The 20,036-nt window shown below is 37.1% G+C and overlaps 1 protein-coding gene across 2 annotated transcripts; it reads right to left on the bottom strand.

Annotated features, from left to right (window-relative positions):
* Positions 1-2,078: 2,078 nt before the first annotated feature.
* Positions 2,079-4,413, bottom strand: LOC131859524 (uncharacterized). Of its 2 annotated transcripts, XM_059213389.1 has the most exons (5): positions 4,178-4,413; positions 3,925-4,077; positions 3,432-3,832; positions 2,910-3,281; positions 2,079-2,810 (listed from the first exon to the last, which is right to left on the bottom strand). In XM_059213389.1, the coding sequence occupies exons 4-5, from the start codon at positions 3,262-3,264 to the stop codon at positions 2,212-2,214; spliced, it is 954 nt and encodes a 317-aa protein (XP_059069372.1). In that variant the 5' UTR covers positions 3,265-3,281; positions 3,432-3,832; positions 3,925-4,077; positions 4,178-4,413; the 3' UTR covers positions 2,079-2,211. The 2 variants fall into 2 exon arrangements, with proteins under 2 accessions (XP_059069372.1, XP_059069373.1); XM_059213390.1 differs by lacking the exon at positions 4,178-4,413 and having other exon boundaries at positions 3,925-4,169.
* Between the last annotated feature and the right edge of the window lie 15,623 nt (positions 4,414-20,036).

Raw genomic sequence — 20,036 nt, 5'->3', positions numbered from 1 at the left:
CAGTCTGTTGACTTCTTGGTTGACCATTGCCACTTCTACGAATATGGTTCATCTTTATTATTGGATTCCTAACTTAAAGTTATCGGGTTCTCTTTTATCATGTCAAATTGACTTCTTTGACAGCGAGGCATTTACTTATAACTCACGTGGATGTGAGTAGGAAATGGCATGGTACTCATTTGATACATTATGATGTTGGTGGATTTCAAAGCGATTATGTTGTTTTGTAATATGTCACTTAGGGACTTAATTTTTTTATCCAATGTGTTTTGGGAATCAAATGAAATGTTAGGGTGGATAAAGATGTATTGTTTATTTCGCAAGACTTTCACCGAACCCTGGCCGCCATGGTGTATATGCAGTCTGTGAAGGGATATGTATTAGCTGATAATCTGTTATGGGTCCTCATTTTGCTCCAGTTACAATGAGTATACTGCTAGTTGATGGACTTCCAGCAGAGATGATCACTTTTTCAACAGGTTTAAAAGCTTTTCAGTTTGACTTTTGGCCAACGTAACACAGGTATTATCTAAACAAATTCACTTACAGATAATAAAAATTGAGCCGTTTGAAAAAGAAGTTAACAATAAAATGTGGACGTTGTTTTTTATTCATTGATTTTCACAAGAGATGAAACAGAAATGGAGTGTAGTCAGTCATGAACAGGGGTTCTTTAGATGTGATTTATATAGCTTATTTTTTTAAAAAAAGAAATATCTTTTCAGTTTTTTAATAACTGTTTTTGTTTGGTTGTAACGGCTGAATAACTAGTTTGAAGAGATCTTTTGGAAGATACATATACGCAGTTTTAAGCTTTCATGTGTGGATGAAAAAAACACAGATAGAACAATTTTTTTAAGGTATACTACAAGAGCTTATGCATCCCATACTCTACATGGTTTGATAGAGTTTGTTCTTTAAAAGAAGTTTTCTTCACGGCATTTGTTTTTCAGATGAGAATACAGAAACTATTCTGAAACTGTTATGTTACAGCTCTGTTTTGGTTCAAAAAGGGTTCTTTGTTTTCGGCCTTTAGCCGACAACCTTTACAGATTCTTGAAAGCATCATCTTTCTTTTGCAAACTTTAGAGTTGTTGATTTCTCTGGTTATGTACAGAGACTGTCTCTTTTATGACAGATATTGGCTTCCACAGTATATTTTGAACAAGGGTTACAATGCAGATTTATGATTGTGTACTGTTAGTATGTTGTGATTGCAGCAATTAAATGCAATTACAGGACCCTAAGAGTATACAAGGATCTTATTGAAAGGAGTTGTTGCTCCTAAAAGGATTGGAACTTATGATTAAAGGTGTTGAGCGGTGCTCCATCTGTGTAAAAAATTGATTCACTTTGGTTGAATATAAAAGGCAGGTTCGAGTGGTTTTTTATACCCCATGAGGGTTTTTCCACTCAGGAAATCTTTGTGTCATATGGTTTTTTGATTTGCTCTGATATCGTGTTCTTTCACATATTTGTTCATTGTCTTCTGAATGAGTGGTCAATGTTGTCTGTTGAAGCAGTCTAAATCTGTCTATATAATGATAAAGTTTCTGTTTTAAAGCATAATCAAAATTGTTCATTTAAATTGCAGTTGAACAGTTTCAATGCATGCTTTTTACATTAGTCTTGATGTCATATGTGTTACATTGTTCTTAAAAAATTTCTTTTTAAGCAAGGAGTTATTGGTTTACCCAAATTAAGTTGTCTTCAAGTCTGAAAGTTGTCAAAAATTCTCTCACTCTGATTCACCCCCCCCTCTCAGAGTAACTTTACTTCCAACCAAAGAAACGAAACTCGGACTCGGCTCGGACTCGGCTCGGACTCAGCAAGGCTAAATCGGACTCGGACTCGGGACTCGGCGCCAGACTCGGCTCCAGACTCGGCTGGACTCGGGAAAGTGAAAAACTCAAAAAATTTAGAGATTTTTTAAGATTTAAAACTTGTTTCATGCACCCTTTATTGAATAAGACACAATAACATCATCAAACTTGGCTCATTTCATTACATAATACATACACAAGTATACATCTATGATCTATCACATAAGCATAAACGCAAATTGTAGCTGAAGGAAATAACAAACATAGATATATAAATATTGTCAAATGTATACAATATTACAAAACTCATGGAATAAAAAATCCATGTCATCATATGATCATCATCAAATGTTCCATACAAATAACAAAGGTAAATACATCTACAAGCCTATGGCGCAGAGGAGTCTGCACCCTCCGGCCCCGACGTCGGCTCCGATGAAGGCCCCGCCCGCCTACAAAGGCGTCTAAGGTAGGTCATAGATGATTGGGCAGCCATAGCCGCTCCTCGTGACACCACGCCATGCTCACCAACATCAGGAACATCTGTGTCACTGTCACCATCTCTGTCACTATCACCATCTGCCTCTGAATCTCCTCTCTCTGCTCGTGCTCTCTGCTCCTCCTCTGCCATGGCTACAGCCTCAGCCTCTATATCTACCTGGTCGATCCAATCAGTGTCATCATCACTAAAGACAGCCATAGGATCTGTCTCAATGGCCCACTCTGCCTCAGGATCAACCTCATCTAGAATGATAGGAGAGATGTCAGCTAATGCATTCTTTCTCATTCTCAGGCGGAGGTTATAGTGAACAAAGATAAGATCATTCATCTTCTCCACGGATAATCTATTGCGCCTCTTGGAGTGTATGTGCTCAAACATACTCCAATTGCGCTCACAACCAGATGCACTGCATGGTTGGCTCAAGATGCGAATGGCCAACTTCTGAAGATTTGGTGTCGTTGGGCCAAAAAAGTTCCACCAATTATCTGAGTTTGAAATGAGAAAAATAAATAAAATCAGTCTCTCATAAACTCATTTAACAATATACAATAAAACTAAAATTAAGCCTTACAATTTATTTTTACCTGGCATCATAGTTGTCCTACTTTCTTTGGCGATAGGACGAGAAAAGGTCTCCCCTTGTGCATTTGAGAACAACTGTAGCTCTCGCATAAGATCTGTCTGAGTACAACCAACAGGTGCCATCTTGTCCATGACTGAGTATAGCCCATCAAGGACCTCCGCATCAGCCCTGAAAGTAGGGCTAAAATGGAATGCCGGATTCAAATAATAGGCTGCTGCATGGATGGGCCTATGAAGCTGATGATGCCATCTCTTATCAATGATATGCCAAATGGGACCATACTTGCTCTCATCTCCTGCATAGATAGATTTGATGCCCTCTTTCGCCCTATCCATGCCCTCATATATGTAGCCCATTGCGGGCTTTTCTCCATCTGCAACTCGCAACAAAACCACCAAGGGCTTAACAAACTGTAAAATTGAAAATATTGTGTAATTTAAAACATGAGCAAATAAGAGAATATGATGAATAAGTTATAAAACAAAAAGTTAAATAAAAATTGTAGGATTTATAAAAAAATTACCTTCACTATCTCATCACAAGGGCTCCAAAAGCCTCGCTCATCAAAAATGCAGTCTGCCATATCTTTTCCTGCTGGGGTGGCAGCATAGGATGAGGAAGACCACTCCTCACCAACAATCATACGTCTCAAGGCCATCTTACAACGAAGCATGGACTGCAATGTGATGAAGTTTGTGGCAAATCTTGTGATTCCTGGACGAGCTAACTCCTTATGCTCTGTGTATTGTCTCATAAGAGCCAACACCCATGAATGATTATATACAAATTTGCACACATTTCTTGCCTTTTCTACACATGTCTTGACCCATGGAAGTTTTCCAATATCCTCTAACATGAGGTCAATGCAATGGGCGGCACATGGAGTCCAAACTATAGATGGGTGCCTCTCCATCAATAGTCTGCCTGCAACAACATAATTTGTTGCATTGTAATTAATGAGGTTACAAAATAGAAATTAATTTGCAAACAAAATTAGTTTGCAATCAAAAGTTTACCTGCAGCAACATAATTTGGTGCATTGTCAGTCACCACCTGTATCACGTTCTCTTCACCCACCTCATTAATCACCTCCTCTATCTGCTCACATAGGTAGGTGGCATTCTTGCAATGGGCGGAGGCATCAATAGACTTGATGAAAACGGTGCCCCCTGAAATAAAAAAATAAAGCAAGATCAATGATCATTCAATAAATCATTAAATGAAAAATAAAAAATTAATGCCTAAATGAAACTAAAATTAATCAATCACCTGCGGAAGAAACAAGAAAATTAAGGAGAGTTCTATTTCTCCTGTCTGTCCAACCATCAGTCATGATGGTGCAACCTTTAGTGCTCCATATTTGGCGTTGATCACCCAATTCTTTCTTCACATCATTCACCAATTCAGTCAAAATGGGTCCGCTCAAATCAAACTCAGAAGGGGCTTTGAACCCCGCCCCACAAATGGTAAGGGCATCAACCATTTCTTGCCAATAAGGTGCCTGTCACAAATAATTTTAATGAGATAAGTATGTACTATGTACTATGTATAATGAACTATATACAACAAAAATTAATACGAACAATCAAATTATAAAAATTAAAACAATCAAACATAAAACATTTACCTGGCTGTGAAGAATGGAATACTGCCATAGATCCAAAATCTGCCAACTGCCATTTTAGCAGCATCATGGACCTCCTTGTTCCAACCCATGCTCTCAAGTGACTGTTGGGACCCAGGAGTAGTGCGAGGTGCAAAAAAGGTATCCAACCTAGATTTACGAATCCTAGGTCCAATGCTAACATTCCCACTACCACTGCCAGTGCTAGGAACATGAGAAGGGGCAGAGGCACTGGCACTAGCACTGGCACTTATAGAAGCAGAACCGGAAGCATGAGTAGTAGCAAAATGAGTGGGACGATATGAAGGTAAGGAAGAAGGCCCTCCAACACAACCTAATTGTGTCCCTGTTCCTAAAGGTGCATGTCTCCCAATGACTGTGAGATCCTCTTTTTCTTTCCTTTTCCTTTCAATTTCTTCAACCATTACATAGCAATCACGTACGGCCTCAATGACTGCTTTTGTGCATGGGTCGGCATCATGCCCACGCACACCAGCAATATGGTATTTCAATCTATATATGCCTCCATGGAATATTGTTTTGCAAAATATACACTTTGTTTGCCCTTTTCTTTGCCCTGGAAAATCCTCATGATATTTCCAAGCAGGGTCCTTTCTAATGGGAGGTCTAGAAGAGGACATTGTATGATTGTTTTGTGAAACTTGAGGCAAATAAGAATGTGAAGGTTGCTGCAATAAAACATTACAAATGCAAAAATAAATTAAGACATTCATTCTATGTTGTGCATTCATAATTTCATTCTCATTGAACATTTTTTTCAAAAAAGCTAAAGTAGGGTAACTAGGGTTTGCAATTTTATTTTTTTTAAATTGTAGGGTTTGTCAAAGACTCAAACCCTACTTTAAAAAAAAATAAATTACAAACCCTGGGCCTACATAGTAACATAGAAAAGATTTTGGAATAAAATGTAAAACTTTCAAAAAAAAAAGAATAGAAAAATGAATTTTTGCATATAAGAAACAAAAAAATCTCAAAAAAACAATGTTACCAACTTACCTCTTAGAACTCTTGAAGAAAATTGAAGAAATTGAAGAAATCTTCCTTGCTGGTTTTTCTTCAATGCACCCTTGTTATTCTTTTTATCTCACTTTACTCCTCCTATTTTTGCAAATGAATGAAATGAAAGTCACTTTTAGGTATAAAACAAAAAAAACACAAAAAAAAAGAGTCAAAAAAACCATTTTAAATTGTTTTTTTTTTAACTTTTCTTTCCCATCGCTGCCGGCCGAGTCCCAGGCACGGGACTCGGCCAAACTCGCCAAACTCGCCAAACTCGGCGAGTCTGGCGAGTCTGGCCCCTGGACTCGGCAGAGTCCGAGTCCGAGTCCCCAGGACTCGGCGAGGGTGACTCGTCGCACTCGGACTCGCCGAGTCTTGGCGATTTTAGGCGATTTTCGTTTCTCTGCTTCCAACACACCTCTGCCTGGTAGACCTTCTCAATTGATTCTTTGATGGGGAATTACTTCGCTGCAAATTATCCTGAGGAGCACAAGAATCCATCATAGGTTGTTCTGTCTACAACTAACCAGGCGGCAAATCTGTCCTCCCACTCAAATGAGTATTATTCTAGTGCTGAGAAATAAAGCCCTCTGTATTCAAATATTGTAGAGACATAAAGGGAAAAGTTTGTGCATTTTAACCTATACGCTGATTGCACAAGGAGGAATCCACATTATCGATGCGGTCAATGGGTTAGAAATTCCAGCACTACAGGTATCCTGCGAAATGCCAAACCGACCAGCATCCCCCGCATTTCTTTGTGAGACAAAAACATTGTTATGAAACATCGTGGAAGGAGAAAACATTGGATCCATTAAGCAATGTTGAAGATCCCTCCCAAGGCGTGAAGTTGCAAGCCGTGAAGGATGTGCATGAGCAGAGGAGAATTGCTCTGTTCCGAGCTCAGTCTCCAATGAAAATGACTGTGTAGAGAAGGTAAAGGCTCGATGATGAGCCGTGAAGAAAAAGGAGCACTCCGTGAAGGCTCTGTACCACGTGCAAAATGAGGAGGCTCTATGAAAAGTCGATGGTGTGAAGGCTCTTTCCCACAAAGCCATGAAACCTCAGTATGAGTGGGCGTCTGACTAATAAAGTCGTCCTCATTTTGACTGTTCCCAGATGACAAAGAACTTTGTTCAAATGAAGATGGGGGAGAAATAGAAATGATGGAAGAAGCTCATACTTGATTTGGTGATGTCTGTGTAGTACTTGTAGGTTGAGAGGGTGAGAAAACATTCTCAAAAAGTGAGAGAGGAACATACTTTGTAACTAGCTTATGTTGAATTTGGAAGGCTGGAAAAGATCTCATTAAACACGACATCGCGACTTCTGAGAATCTTTTTAGCAATTGGATCCCACAATCGAAAACCATATTCATCTTTGCCATACCCAATAAAATACAGGGTTTGGATTTAGGATCCAATTTAGTTTGCTTCTCCTTGGGAACAAGAGCGAACGCTTCGCAACCAAAGACACGTAGATGGCTGTAAGAAATCTGTTGCCCATCCACCTCTCCTCTGGAATATCAATCTAGATGAAGGTGCATGATTAATCAAATACACAATAGTATTGCACGCCTCTGCTCAAAATTCTTTACCCATACCAACATTTGAGAGCATACACTTAGCTCGCTCCAAAATTGTTCTATTTAACCTCTCGGCTGCACCATTTTCATGAGGTGTAAAAGGAACAATTTTTATTCTCGAGGCGTAAAAGGAACAATTTTCATCCTACGAATACCATTATCCGCACAAAAATTATCAAATTCTGATGAACGGAATTCACAACCATTATTTGTTCGTAAACATTTAATGCTATGCCCAAACTAATTCTCGACTAAAGCTTTAAAAACTTTAAATTTACTAAAAACCTCAGATTTCCTATTGAGTATATAAATCCAGACTTTCCTAGTGCAATCATCAAGGAATGTGATAATATAATTAGCCCCCCGAATAGAAGTTACCTCAGTAGGGCCAAAAACATCTGAGTGAACCAGCTCCAAGGGTGTGGTCTTCTTGTCACGACTGGTCTTCAAGAAGTTGACTCGCTTCTGTTTGTGATAGAGGCAATGTTCGCAAAACTCCAAGTCAATGAATTTCAGACCCGAAAGTTGTTGTCTTTTGAGCATGACCTCAAAACCTCTCTTGCTCATGTGATCGAGCCTTTTATGCTAAAGCTCCATGTTGTTGTCCTCAACCATCAAGGCAGATCCCACTTGAGCGTGACTTTCAAATACATAAAGATTGCCTACTTTATTTCCCTTTGCAATCACCAAGGACCCCTTAGTCACTTTCCAAGTATCTGAAGAGAAATGAACATTGCATCCTTGTGCATAGAGCTAGCTAATGGAGATCAGATTCCTTTTTAATTTGGGAACATGATGAACATCTTTTAACAGCCATTGATGTCCGCCTTTTTGCTGCAATAAAACATCACATGCTTTATTGTCTCCTAAGTAGACTCTTCCAAACTGACCTTTGTGGTAGTTTGTGAACGACTCGATGCATGAAGTAGCATGAAAAGAGGCACTCGAATGCAACACCCACAAATCAGAAGTGGTGTCACTTGTGGAGAGGATCAAAACACTTTCCTCTTTGTCATAAACAATATTGACTTTGTTGTCCTTAACCTTTTCTTGCACCTTCTTATAAGAGTGGCAATTCTTCTTGGTGTGGCCAGCCTTACCACAAAACCAACATTCACCATTTTTGCCTCTTGATTTCGATCTTTTTGCAAATTTTATTTGTCTTCGATTATTATTATCTTTACCTCTATCTTGAGGCCTACCTCTACTCACCATGGTCAAGGCATCACCGATTGAAGGCTCTCGATTTTTCCTTCTCATGTCTTCGCTAAGAAGAGTGCCTGCAACATCATCAAAATTTAACTTTCTCTTGGCAGCCACCGAAGTGCTAATTGCCATTACTACACCTTCCCAACTATTAGGTAAAGAGCATAACAATAGAATGGCTTTTATTTCACTATCCAAATTAATGCCCACCAAAATCAATTGGGTGACTAATATATTAAATTCATTAAGGTGATTTGAAACAATTGCACCTTCTTTCATTTTTAGATTATATAATCTCTTCATAATAAATACTTTGTTTGAGGCAGAAGCTATCTCATCCATTGAAGACAATTTGTCCCACAGCTCCTTCAAAGTTTTCTTACCTGACACATTGAACAACACGTTGTTGGACAACGAGAGGAAGATTGTAGCTCTTTCCTTTTTGTCTAGTTTCTCCTATTCTTCATCTTGCATTGTAGACAGTTTCTTATCTTTCCCTTCAAGAACGAGTGAGAGATCATTCTTAATCAGCAGTGACTCCATCAACACTTTCAACAGACCAAAATTCTGGCCCCCAAATTTCTTTATCTTTGCTTCCTCCATGTCTCTGGAAATTCTTCACCAAATTCCCAAACAGCTACAACTACATGACCGTGCTCTGATACCAATTGTAAACAAAGATGCAAATGAAAAATGTAGAAAACAGAGTAAAGAAAGACATAAACATAATAGAGACAAAGATTTATAGTGGTTCACCAAAATGACTACATCCACTATCAATGTAGAGAAAATATTATTCAGATAAGTAATACACATACAACAATACATCTCTAACCCACTGTGAATGCAACAATAAAGAATAACAAGAAGGAGAATGCGAATAGCCAAATGTCAAGTTCGTTGGGCAGATGAAAAGCCCCGACCGTTGGGCTTCAGTTCCTTAACAATGGGAGCAGGTCCCCAAAGCATGAAGATCATAGTTCACCACAATCGTCATTTGTAGCTCCACATCAAAGATGCTATTACATTTGTTATTAAACTAAATATTATCTTCAAATTCTTGGATTTGAGTATGGTGTTTGACCAAACCTCTTTTAGGATTATAATTACAATGGAGTATAGACTAGAAGTTGATGATATGGAAGGATAAGTTCACACGGGGCATTGAGGTTTCAATTTAGAGGGGAAAAAGAGTGCAATAGAAAGCAAGAAGGCATCAAAATCTCCAAATGAGATTAAGAATAATTTGTCTAATGGTATGAGTAATGACATTGTGTTGTGGGGAAAGTCCAAATGAATGATCTTCAAGATCAAAGCTACAGAAAAAGAGCAAGGATTTTGTAGAAAGCACCATAGGTTATGGGCATGAGGGCACATCCATAAAGTGTGCTTTATAGACTTGTTTTTAGTGTGGAACGCGCAAGCAAGAGAAAATGAAGGAAAGTATTCACCAATAGGCAGTTTAATATTGAGAACATTTCAACCCGTCAAGTGGGATTGAATGCCTATTTTAGGCCTTTAAATTTGAGACTTCACCTTTTATCATCTAGATTGGTTGAAATTTCATTTTCGGACAAGGTTAAAATGAGGAGCTAAGGAAAGTGGGGCTGAATATCATATGAATGGTTTTGACAGGGAAGAATCAAAATATTCTCTCCCATCCTTAATAAAGTTATTATAGTAAGGTGTAGACAATAAATAAGATAGTTGGAGAGTAACAATTTGTTGGATTTTTCGAAGATGAATTTTTTTCTGAAGGGCAAAGATTGAATTGAGATTTGTATTATTGTCATAATTTTTAGTTAAATTTGATGTATTCACACAAATCACAATAAACTTAATTTTCTTTTTAAAAATATATTCACCTTAAAAAAAAATTATACTTGCAAGATGAGTGCAATCTTTTTTAATTAAGTGGTTCCACTAGATGGAAAAGGAGGCAAAACTTAGGCCATAACTTTAAGCTTGATCTATCAAGTAGTTTGAATGGAGTTCAAAGGGGCAAATCCAAGGGACAAAATAGCTTTTCCATCCAACTAACTAAGTCTTAAGAGCGCCTAACCATTTTATCTTGAATGTGATGAGAAGACAAATGTTTTCAATGAGATTCACCATCCAAGGCCTTTACAATCCATTTAGTTGTAAGACAAATTTTTAAGCATATGGATCGATAATTTTGAATTCTTATTTCCCTTTTGGCTAAATGCAATGAATCCATGAAGTAGCAAGAATTATTTTCTTGTTTTCCTAATTAGCCCACAAGAAGCTCCTTTTCAACTAGGTCAACTAATTATAATAATGTTTAGAGGGAGGTGAAAAGGATGAGATGTAAATGTGGTTGTCTAGAGGAGTATTTTATCGGTTACTTGTATTTGTCCAACCACAGATAAAAAATAGTTTATCAAATTTAGGAGTTTGTATCTAATTATGGACATGAACCATTTCTACATTTCTTTGAGAGAGACTCCAATGCTAAAGTGAATGCCAAGGTATCTAGTGACAATTCCATGCTCCACTTCATGCCATTCACTAGGGATCCAAGGTGGTTGAGGGTTAGGATGAGTCATTATAAATAATTTTTTCTACATGGCTAGTTTAGAGCTTAAAATAGTACAAAAAAGATCTAATATGTCAGGTGTGTGAGTCACTTCAATAACTGAATTTTGAATAAATAGTAATTCTATCGCTCACAAAGTGAGAGTTGAGGGATTTAGTATTTTTGGTAGCAAGATACCCCAAATAATCTTGAAAGAGAACACATGTTGAAAACAATACAAGAGAATCAACCACATGGACATACAATTCAATGACACAATGAGGTAGCCTTGGCAAATATGTTTTTGTAAGAGGAATTTAAAGGGTGAGAGAATTCCACTAATAGAAACTTTGGCATTAGCATATATGAACAACATATTGATTTGATCATGTATTTTAGGGTAATTACTAAGAACATTAGAAAACCAACAACCCAACCACAGCCAAGATTGAAAAAATCAGCCCAAAAACAAGACTGAAAAACCAGCCTCAATCACCAGTCACGGGTTTAACTAAGGCTCCTTTAGCCTTTAACTGATACACTGGGTGAAACCAGATACCCATCACCTTCAAAGAAACCAGATTACAACATATAAACGTACAATTACAATCTGGACACTTGGGGTTTTGAAAGGCTCCCCTAACCTTCATCATGGGTTTTGAACTGGCCCCCAAAACCAGCTGAGAAGGGTTTTTCTAGACTCCCTTAACCTGTAACATAGTCATCAGCCTACCAATAGAAAAATTTATCCTTAACCAAAAACAACAATTGGCCAAATTGGGCCCTTAAAAATTTCTAGCATCCAGCCTGCTTATGGGTTTTACAAGGCTCCCAGAATCAGAACTAGCATAAAACGAAAAAAAGGGGGTTTTGAAAGGCTCCCCTAACCTTGAAAATAGATTTTGAAGTGGCTCTGATAACCACAAGGCTGAGAACAACACCCTCAAGGCTAATGATCACCACACCACCATCAACGAAAAAACTATCCACCTCTATAGGATAGAAACCCGCCTCAAAAGGGGTTGAAAGGAAGTAAACCATCATCAAAGAGAGAAAAGCACCAAACCATGAACCAAAGTCCAACAACTAGGAAATAGTACCATAGTAAGAATCTGGACATCTGGGTTTTACGAGGGCTCCGAGAAACACAAGATGGAAAAGAGGCCAAAACCAATTCGACTCCAAGAAGCTAAGCCAAACCAACTAAACCTTATAGGAGAAAGAGAGAAGAAACTTAACACCAAGGAGAGGGAATCAAACAACAACCCTACCTCAACAAAAATAACAACACTAGCCATCCATGAGCACCACCCAAACTCCACCACACCACCCAACTCCACCTCAAAAGGAGAGAGGTTGTCTCCAAAACCATCCATCTCCATCTTCGAAGAAGGAAGGGCCACCTCAATAAGGACAAGAGAGAACTTAGAACCATTATTATTCTTATGGCAAACTAGTTGTTAGTAAAGTTGGGTGAGGCTTTTCTTTCTTTTCTTTTTTGTACTAAATATGGATTTAAACATGTATTGTATACAAATAGAGTGAAAGTAGGGGCAAAGGCAACAACAATTGCATTTGTCGTTTCTGCAATCCTTGTGATGGATATTAGATAGTGTTTACTACTTTTGTTCATGCTTGAGTTTCATTAATATATAATACAATTGATATGAATTTATTGTGATTAGTAGGCGATTTTATCTAAAAATCCTAAAAAACAAGAGACACAAAGTATCATGTTCTTGCCATTAGTTTAGAGTAGATGAAACTTGAGATGAAGATACAGGGGGAGAGGAAGAGAAAGAAATAGATAGAGAGATAGAGAGAGGTAGAGGGAGAGTTATAGATAAAAATAAAGAGATACAGATAAGAAGATTGATAGACAAAGAGAAAGAGTAGAGGGAGAGATAAAGATAGAGAGAGAGAGATAGAAAGAGATAAAGAGATAGAAGTATATATGTGTTAAGACAATGACGTTATTTTAATCTTCTCACAGATTTCAGCAAAGAAGGCTTATCTTCTCTTTACTGCCATGTGTAAATTACAAGTTCCAAAACTAACAGTTAAAAATAATTATAGAGGTTATCCCAACCTAATGATATAAATATAATAAATTGTAATAAATTTCAATATTAACAAGTGCCAGGTAGTGGCTAGCACTTGCCATTTAGATTTGTAATAGTAATTGAGTATGCTTTTTTGCAAACAATTAGCAAATAGAAGAGATTAATAATTTTGTAATAGTAACTTTAACTGAATCTTAACCCTAATTATGTTGTAATCTTATTTGAGCCCTAACTATAATACTAATTGAATGTTAATTATAAACTTAATTGAATCCTAAATTTAACGCGTAATAATCCCTAACCTAAATTGAACACTAATCTTAACCCTTACCTTAACCCTATTTTAACTCTAATAAAAGTCATGCCTCTAATTCCAATTATAACTCTAAACTTAATTGAATTGTATTCCTACCTCTTTGAATCCTAATCATAATTTAACCCAAACCCTAAATTAAAATTTTTACCTATAAGCCTAATTGATCCTTAACTCTAACTCCAATTTAACTTTATATCTAAACCTTACCCTAATTAAATCCTTGCCCTAGCCATATTTGAACTATAACCATAATTTAATCTAAACTCAATTTTTTTAATAACTTTAATTAAACACTAATTGAATCATAGTCATAACCCTAATTGAACCCTACTCCTAATTAAAATCTAACACTAAGCTATAAATCTAATCCTAATTAAACTATAATCCTAGCCCTATTTGTAATAGCAATTGAATATGTTTTTTCCAAACATTTAGCAAATAAAAGAGATTAATAATTTATACTATTTTAATTATAATGAATAAATAGGTAATCGAACAACTCAGTTGCACTAGTACATATAAATGTAGTAAATAAATCAAAGGGTTAGTAAAATTATTAATTTTATAAATTTATGTGAACATTTGTTTTTCCAATTATTGTTGGCAATTGACATTCAATTGGTTGGTTTCACTATGTTGTCATTGATGGCAACATGGTATTTTGGTTCAGTTGTGTACCGGTACATTTCACTGGCACCGACATCGACACCGACAGGATGGAAGGATTTATTTGATTACCAGCAATACAGGGCGACATGGTTTAGAATAAGGTTATCGGTATTGGAGGCCGACATCTCTTGGATCTGGCATCGAAAGTTAATTTTAATATTCATGTATTTATGTTATTTGGCCGACATGCAATTTGTTATTGTAAATATCCTTGTAAGCTGACAAAAGACATGATAAATTGAATAGGGTATATAGGTCAGTTGGATTAGATCATTTTGAAAAAATATGATATGGTTCAATGGTTATGTGAATGCGATATCATGTGAATATATATTAAGAAGGAGATGCGAAATATATCTGAGAGATTATGTATGCGAGGATATTTATGTAAGGGTTATTCCAGTAGCGGGTTTAGGGTTTCAGAGCAGAATAGACTGTGAGCTTAATCAAAACTGTATTCTGGCATAGAAGATGCTATCTTAGCAGTTCACTCATTTCTCCGGATTGAAGTCTGGATTTATATATAGTCAGTGAGGCTCCTTTTGTGATTGAGCAATGTTCTCTAGGTTGTAAGCCTTGCAGGCCCCTATATTTTGTAATATCTCTTCATATGGCCAGTGAATTGACATTGTGGGTCACAAATCCCACCGTGGTTTTCCCTCTTTGAGGTTTTCCATGTATAATTTTGTGTGCTATGGTGTTCATTTATGCGCTTGGCTTATTGGTTGCTTTACTTCTTCCAATTCTGTATGACTGGTATATCGGTTGGTATATGCATATTTTAATAAGGCTAAAATTAATCAAATTGGTAGAACACTGATTCACCTCCCCTCTCAGTGTTCTTGGATTCTAACAATTGGTACTAGAGCCTTGTGCATTAGAGGAAGTTTAATAGCTTGAGGAGGATCCTGAATTTGAAATCCATGGATATGGGTTTGGAAAAGCAACTTGAGATGGTACTTGAAGATTATGATGCTGAAAGGTTGAAGAACTTAAAGCTACAAGATGAATTGAATTCTTCTAAGGAATTCATTATTGTCCTACAGGAGAGGCCGCCATCTGTTCAAGCTAGAAGGAAGGAACTTTTGCAAAATCAGGATGATGAAGAGAAAGATGCACTTAAGGAACAGTGTCAAAAATTGAGTCAGGAGAACATGGTTATGAGAAATGAAATGCAAGCTATAACTATGAGAATGTCTAAAGAGATTGAAGATCAAAAGAAAAAAGAAGAAAATCTTGTTGTATCCTTGAAGAACAAATTTAAAGAATGTGGTAGGTTGGTTCATGAGAATGATTTGTTGAGAACTGATTTAGTACAATCCCAGAGAAATGAACAAGAGATTGAGAGACAAATGATAATTCTAAAAGATGATCTGACTAATGCAAGTGAGTATAAAGAAAAATCCAAGATTAGTTCAATAGAGCTAGATGAATTATTGAAAAGACAAAGGCAGATTGGAGATTCTAGTGGACTTGGATTTGAGCAAGGACAATGTTCCGATACTACTAATGAAGATCAAAACCATAAGGCACCGATAAGGAAGTTTAATTCTTATAAATTTAATGGTAGATGTTTTGTTTGTAATAATTTTGGTCACATGGCTAGGCAATGTAGAAACAAAGTAAATCAGAACCCTGATTGTGCTCCTTGTCAATGTTTTAAATGTAATAAGTATGGTCATAAGACAAAAGATTGCAAAATGAATGTTAAATGCTATGCATGTGGATAATTTAGACATATGGCTAATCAGTGCAAGTCAAGCAATTATACTGATTTTAGAAAATCAATTCAAAGGAACAATGTTACATGTTATGCATGTAATGAGATTGGACATATAGCTAAATTCTATAGGAGCAAAAATCCACCAGTTGGTAATGAAAGATCAAATGAGAAAGGGAAAGAAAAGGTTAGTGAAATCCGACAAGATCATACACAGAGATGGGTCAGGAAGACTGAAGAACAATCAGTAGATGGCAATGCACCGGTTATTTATCTAGCAAAGGAGGTTGCTCCTACACCGACAGGTAGCTCAATCGGTAACTGAGGTAGATGCCTTAGGGGTAGGAAAAAATCATGAAGATGTTGCATATGCCTCGGGAAGAGGTTCAGGAAGATGTTCCAGACATTGGAGATGCCTATTCGGCATGTATATGTTTTGTTCGAGATCCGATATCTTTCACCATAAGTCATTGATGTCAATGAAAGATTAGGGTTTTTCTTGGAGGATAAAAGGTAAAATTCACTTCATTTTTTATCACCTTGCATTTAGAGCGATTCAATGTGATTAAGAGCGACTCGGAGTGATCAAAGGCTATTCGGTGCGATTAGATATCTTGTTGAGTGATTTCATTGGTGACTAAAAGAAATTTGTTAGGTTTTCTCCAACGATTATCAGGTACTTATCTTTAATCATGGAAGCATGATCATTATCTATTCCTATCTTTGTTGCAAATCCGACTATTGTAGAGGTCAAGGACCGACCAAGGCCAATTTTCAAGTGGTATCCACATGTGGCTACCGTGGATGACTCGGTTGGAGCATTTTCTCGTGTTCCAGAAGGTGTGGTTTATTTCGAAGATGTTAGGGCATACATACATTGTCACATTGTGGATTGGGGGACATTTGATATAAAGGGCATGTACATGAGCGAGCTTATGGGAGATTATGGAAAGATCAAACCTGCATACAAGCACATTGAAGACTTAGGGTTCACCAGAATTTTGGACATTCCAAAATTTGAAGATGAAATCATTAGGTATGTTTTAAGAAGAGTACATGGGGAATTTATCTAGCTAGATAGACCTTACAAGATCACCAAGGAAGCCATTAGGGAACTCACCGGTTTGCCACAAGTTGGGCAACATCGAGATATGAAGGTTTCTAATGATTGTGTCAACAAAATCATCGGCGCAACATCAGACAGGAGATCTATGAGAATCAGGACTATTATCGACACAGACATCAGATTCGATATCATGGTCATCGGTTATAAGGTAACTCAGTCAAACCGTCTGAATTTTGTTTCCAGTTTCTGTATTTTTGTAGCTTACAAGATGATGAGAGAAAATGAGAAATTAGATCTATGGGGTTGGATGTTGGATGAACTGTTAATAAACCTAGGAAATATTAAAGGAGAAAAGAAAGGGACTTTCCGGTATGGCAACTTAATTGTCTCCTTAATGTTATTTTTCATGAATGACACTCCCAGTTTTGGGAAGAGACAATGGGCATTTGATATCCTAGTAGGGAGACAATTGAAACAGTCAATTACTACATTGGGAAGTCAAAGAGATGACAAGGTATGGGGATATTTCAAAGCATTTCAGAAGCCTATGAAATCTAGGGAAAGGGTTCCTAAGCATATTGTTGAAAAATACTCAACTGATATATGCTTCATGGTGAAGGAAGATGTAACACTTATGACAGCAGTTAAGCCTCGTAAAATCTGGATTGAGGAAATGGGCTATGAAGTTGATGCATAGATCCTTGATGCTTATGCAAAGATGTTGATTGATGCATTGGTTGATGAAGCTGAGAAGCCATGTGGCACTGTGAAGCAGAAGACACAAGAGGTTGAAATAGAGTTCAATCAGAAGAAGAGAGAGAAGCAGGAAGGAAAAGAAATAAAGTTTGTAGAGAAGGTCTCACAGGACATTAAAGCATTGATTGATGTTGTCTCGGAGAAAGGTAGGAAGAGGAAGGATCCATAAGTACACATTGAGTCTGTTACAACAGAGTTTGAATCTGAGGATGACACATCCCTGACTTTCAAGAGGGTTATAAGGAAGAAAACAGAGGAAACCAAGGTAGAGGCTAAAAACAAACCAGTTAGGAGAGTTACATTCAAATTGCTGGCACAAAATCAAGCACCAAAAGTAACAACTTCAGCTCCATCCGGTATTGCAAAAAGGAAGAAGAACGCTGACATTGATATGACAATTCAATCTAGTAATGTAACTATTATTCCACCAAGAACTTGTGCAGAATTAGTTGATGAAGTAACTAAGGATGGCATATTAAAGAATGTACAGTTTTACTATGATCGTTTAGATAATGTTGAACAAAGAGAGGTAGAGGAGGCAGTTTTGTTATATTTGGATATTTATAAGAAAGCCTTGATAGAAATTGAAAACCAAATACCGGCAGAATTGTATGATATGTTAGATGCTAGAAGGCTATCGGCAATACAAGAAGACAGACATATTAAAATTCAAGAGTTGTTATCTGTCTGTGTTTCTATTACTCCAGAGGAAATGGATAAGACACTTGAGATTGCAGATAGAAAAATCTTTAAAAACAAACATAGAATAACTAGTCTTATGCTAGGAAGGGTAAATGAGATAATAAAGGAAACCCAAAAGGCATGGGTTAAGCTCTTTGAAGAGAACAAAGGTTTCCTTACTTCACCGGAATAAAAAATAGACATTGCAGACACCCTGGTTGAAGGGAAATGAAAGGGTATTATGGGTGCTTCACCCTCAATTTTGAAGAACATTAAGATAATGGAAATTAAGCCCCCAGTAGATACACATGTACAGATAAATATTGAGGCACCGACAAATACATAGAGTGAAAAGGTTGATATTGTAGAGGATACTAATGTTGAGGATAACAATCTTCCAGATACAAATGTACAGGTTGAGGTTACAGTTCCCACAACAGAACCGACAGTTACAGAGACTGCACCAAGTGGCAAAGCCATCGATGCAAGAGAGGAACCTATTAATGATAAATGACCAGAAGAGAAGAAAAGGGAATCCGATAGGGAATTGGTAGTAGGTCCATCATTGTTGTCAATTGACATCTTGAAGGATGCAAAGAAAAACATAACCGAGATGAGTCCTACTGAACTCATGATGATGGCTTCACATAAATTGACGAAGGAGGGATCTACGGACAAAGGGATTATTGATCAGTCTATCACTGTCTTGCATAGAATAGTCTCGGAGCGCAAGATTGACAGAGAAGCGAGCCCATCCGACAAGCTTAAGACAATTACTGAGCACATTTCAAAGGACTCAATCTTTGCAATAGATTTCAAACCGGAAAGCATTGGAGAGGTTCACATAGGCAAAAAGAGCTACATTTGATCAAGTAATTGAGTTCAAGAAGAAGAAAATTGGTGAGAAATTGAAATTGATAGATGATTGTTTGAAGAAATGTACAAATATTTATAGGGTATGCTGTGATACAGATGTTCTTATAGCTAATGTGGATAAGAAGATTAAGGAATTTCAGGAGAAAATTGCAGTTATAGCTAATTCTTTCGATGGATTGAATTCATTGACTACATCCATTGATGGTCAAATTTTGGTCTTGGAAGCCCAAATTTCTGTTCTTGAGAAAGACAAAGACAAAATCATAAGAAGAGCCAGACGTCTTAGAGGCTTGGTGAGTCCCCGCTTGGATTCACTCAGTGTACATAAGGAGGAGTGTATGGATATGGTTGAGAAGCCCACACCGACAAAGTTTAGTGAGAAAGAATCATTTGCACATATGTTAAATGGACTTGTATCTATTGTCGACACTTTCAAATCTGGTTGGGATACTTATCTTGAACTATTGGAGAAGGCATATCCGAAAATTTTCAAATTTTTTAAGCTCCGACAAGATATTTTTGGGATATTCATTGTACAATATCTTTCATTCCTTGCCTCAGTTTTGAATCTTTGGCATTCTTTTTGGAAATTTTGATGGCATTGATGTCAAAGGGGGAGTGATATAGATGTGAAAAAAGGGGGAGTTGTATACATTAGGGGGATATATGGAGTATAATCATAGATGAATATTCAGCTCAAGGTAGGCAGGCAGGATGGAACTGGCAGATGAAACCATGATCATTTTTCACATGAGTGTTGCCATCAATGCCAAAGGGGGAGATTGTTGGAAATTGACACTCAATTGGTTGGTTTCACCATGTTGTCATTGATGGAAGCATGGTATTTTGGTTCAGTTGTGTACCGATAGACACTTCACAGGCACCAACAGGATGGAAGGATTTCTTTGATTACCAGTAATACATGTCGACATGGTTTAGAATAAGGTTATCGGTATTGGAGGCCGACATCTCTTAAATCCGACATCGATTATTGATTTTTATATTCATGT

The sequence above is a fragment of the Cryptomeria japonica genome, chromosome 10, assembly GCF_030272615.1.
Source record: "Cryptomeria japonica chromosome 10, Sugi_1.0, whole genome shotgun sequence".
NCBI lineage: Eukaryota > Viridiplantae > Streptophyta > Pinopsida > Cupressales > Cupressaceae > Cryptomeria > Cryptomeria japonica.
This window is presented reverse-complemented; position numbering and strand designations above follow the sequence as displayed.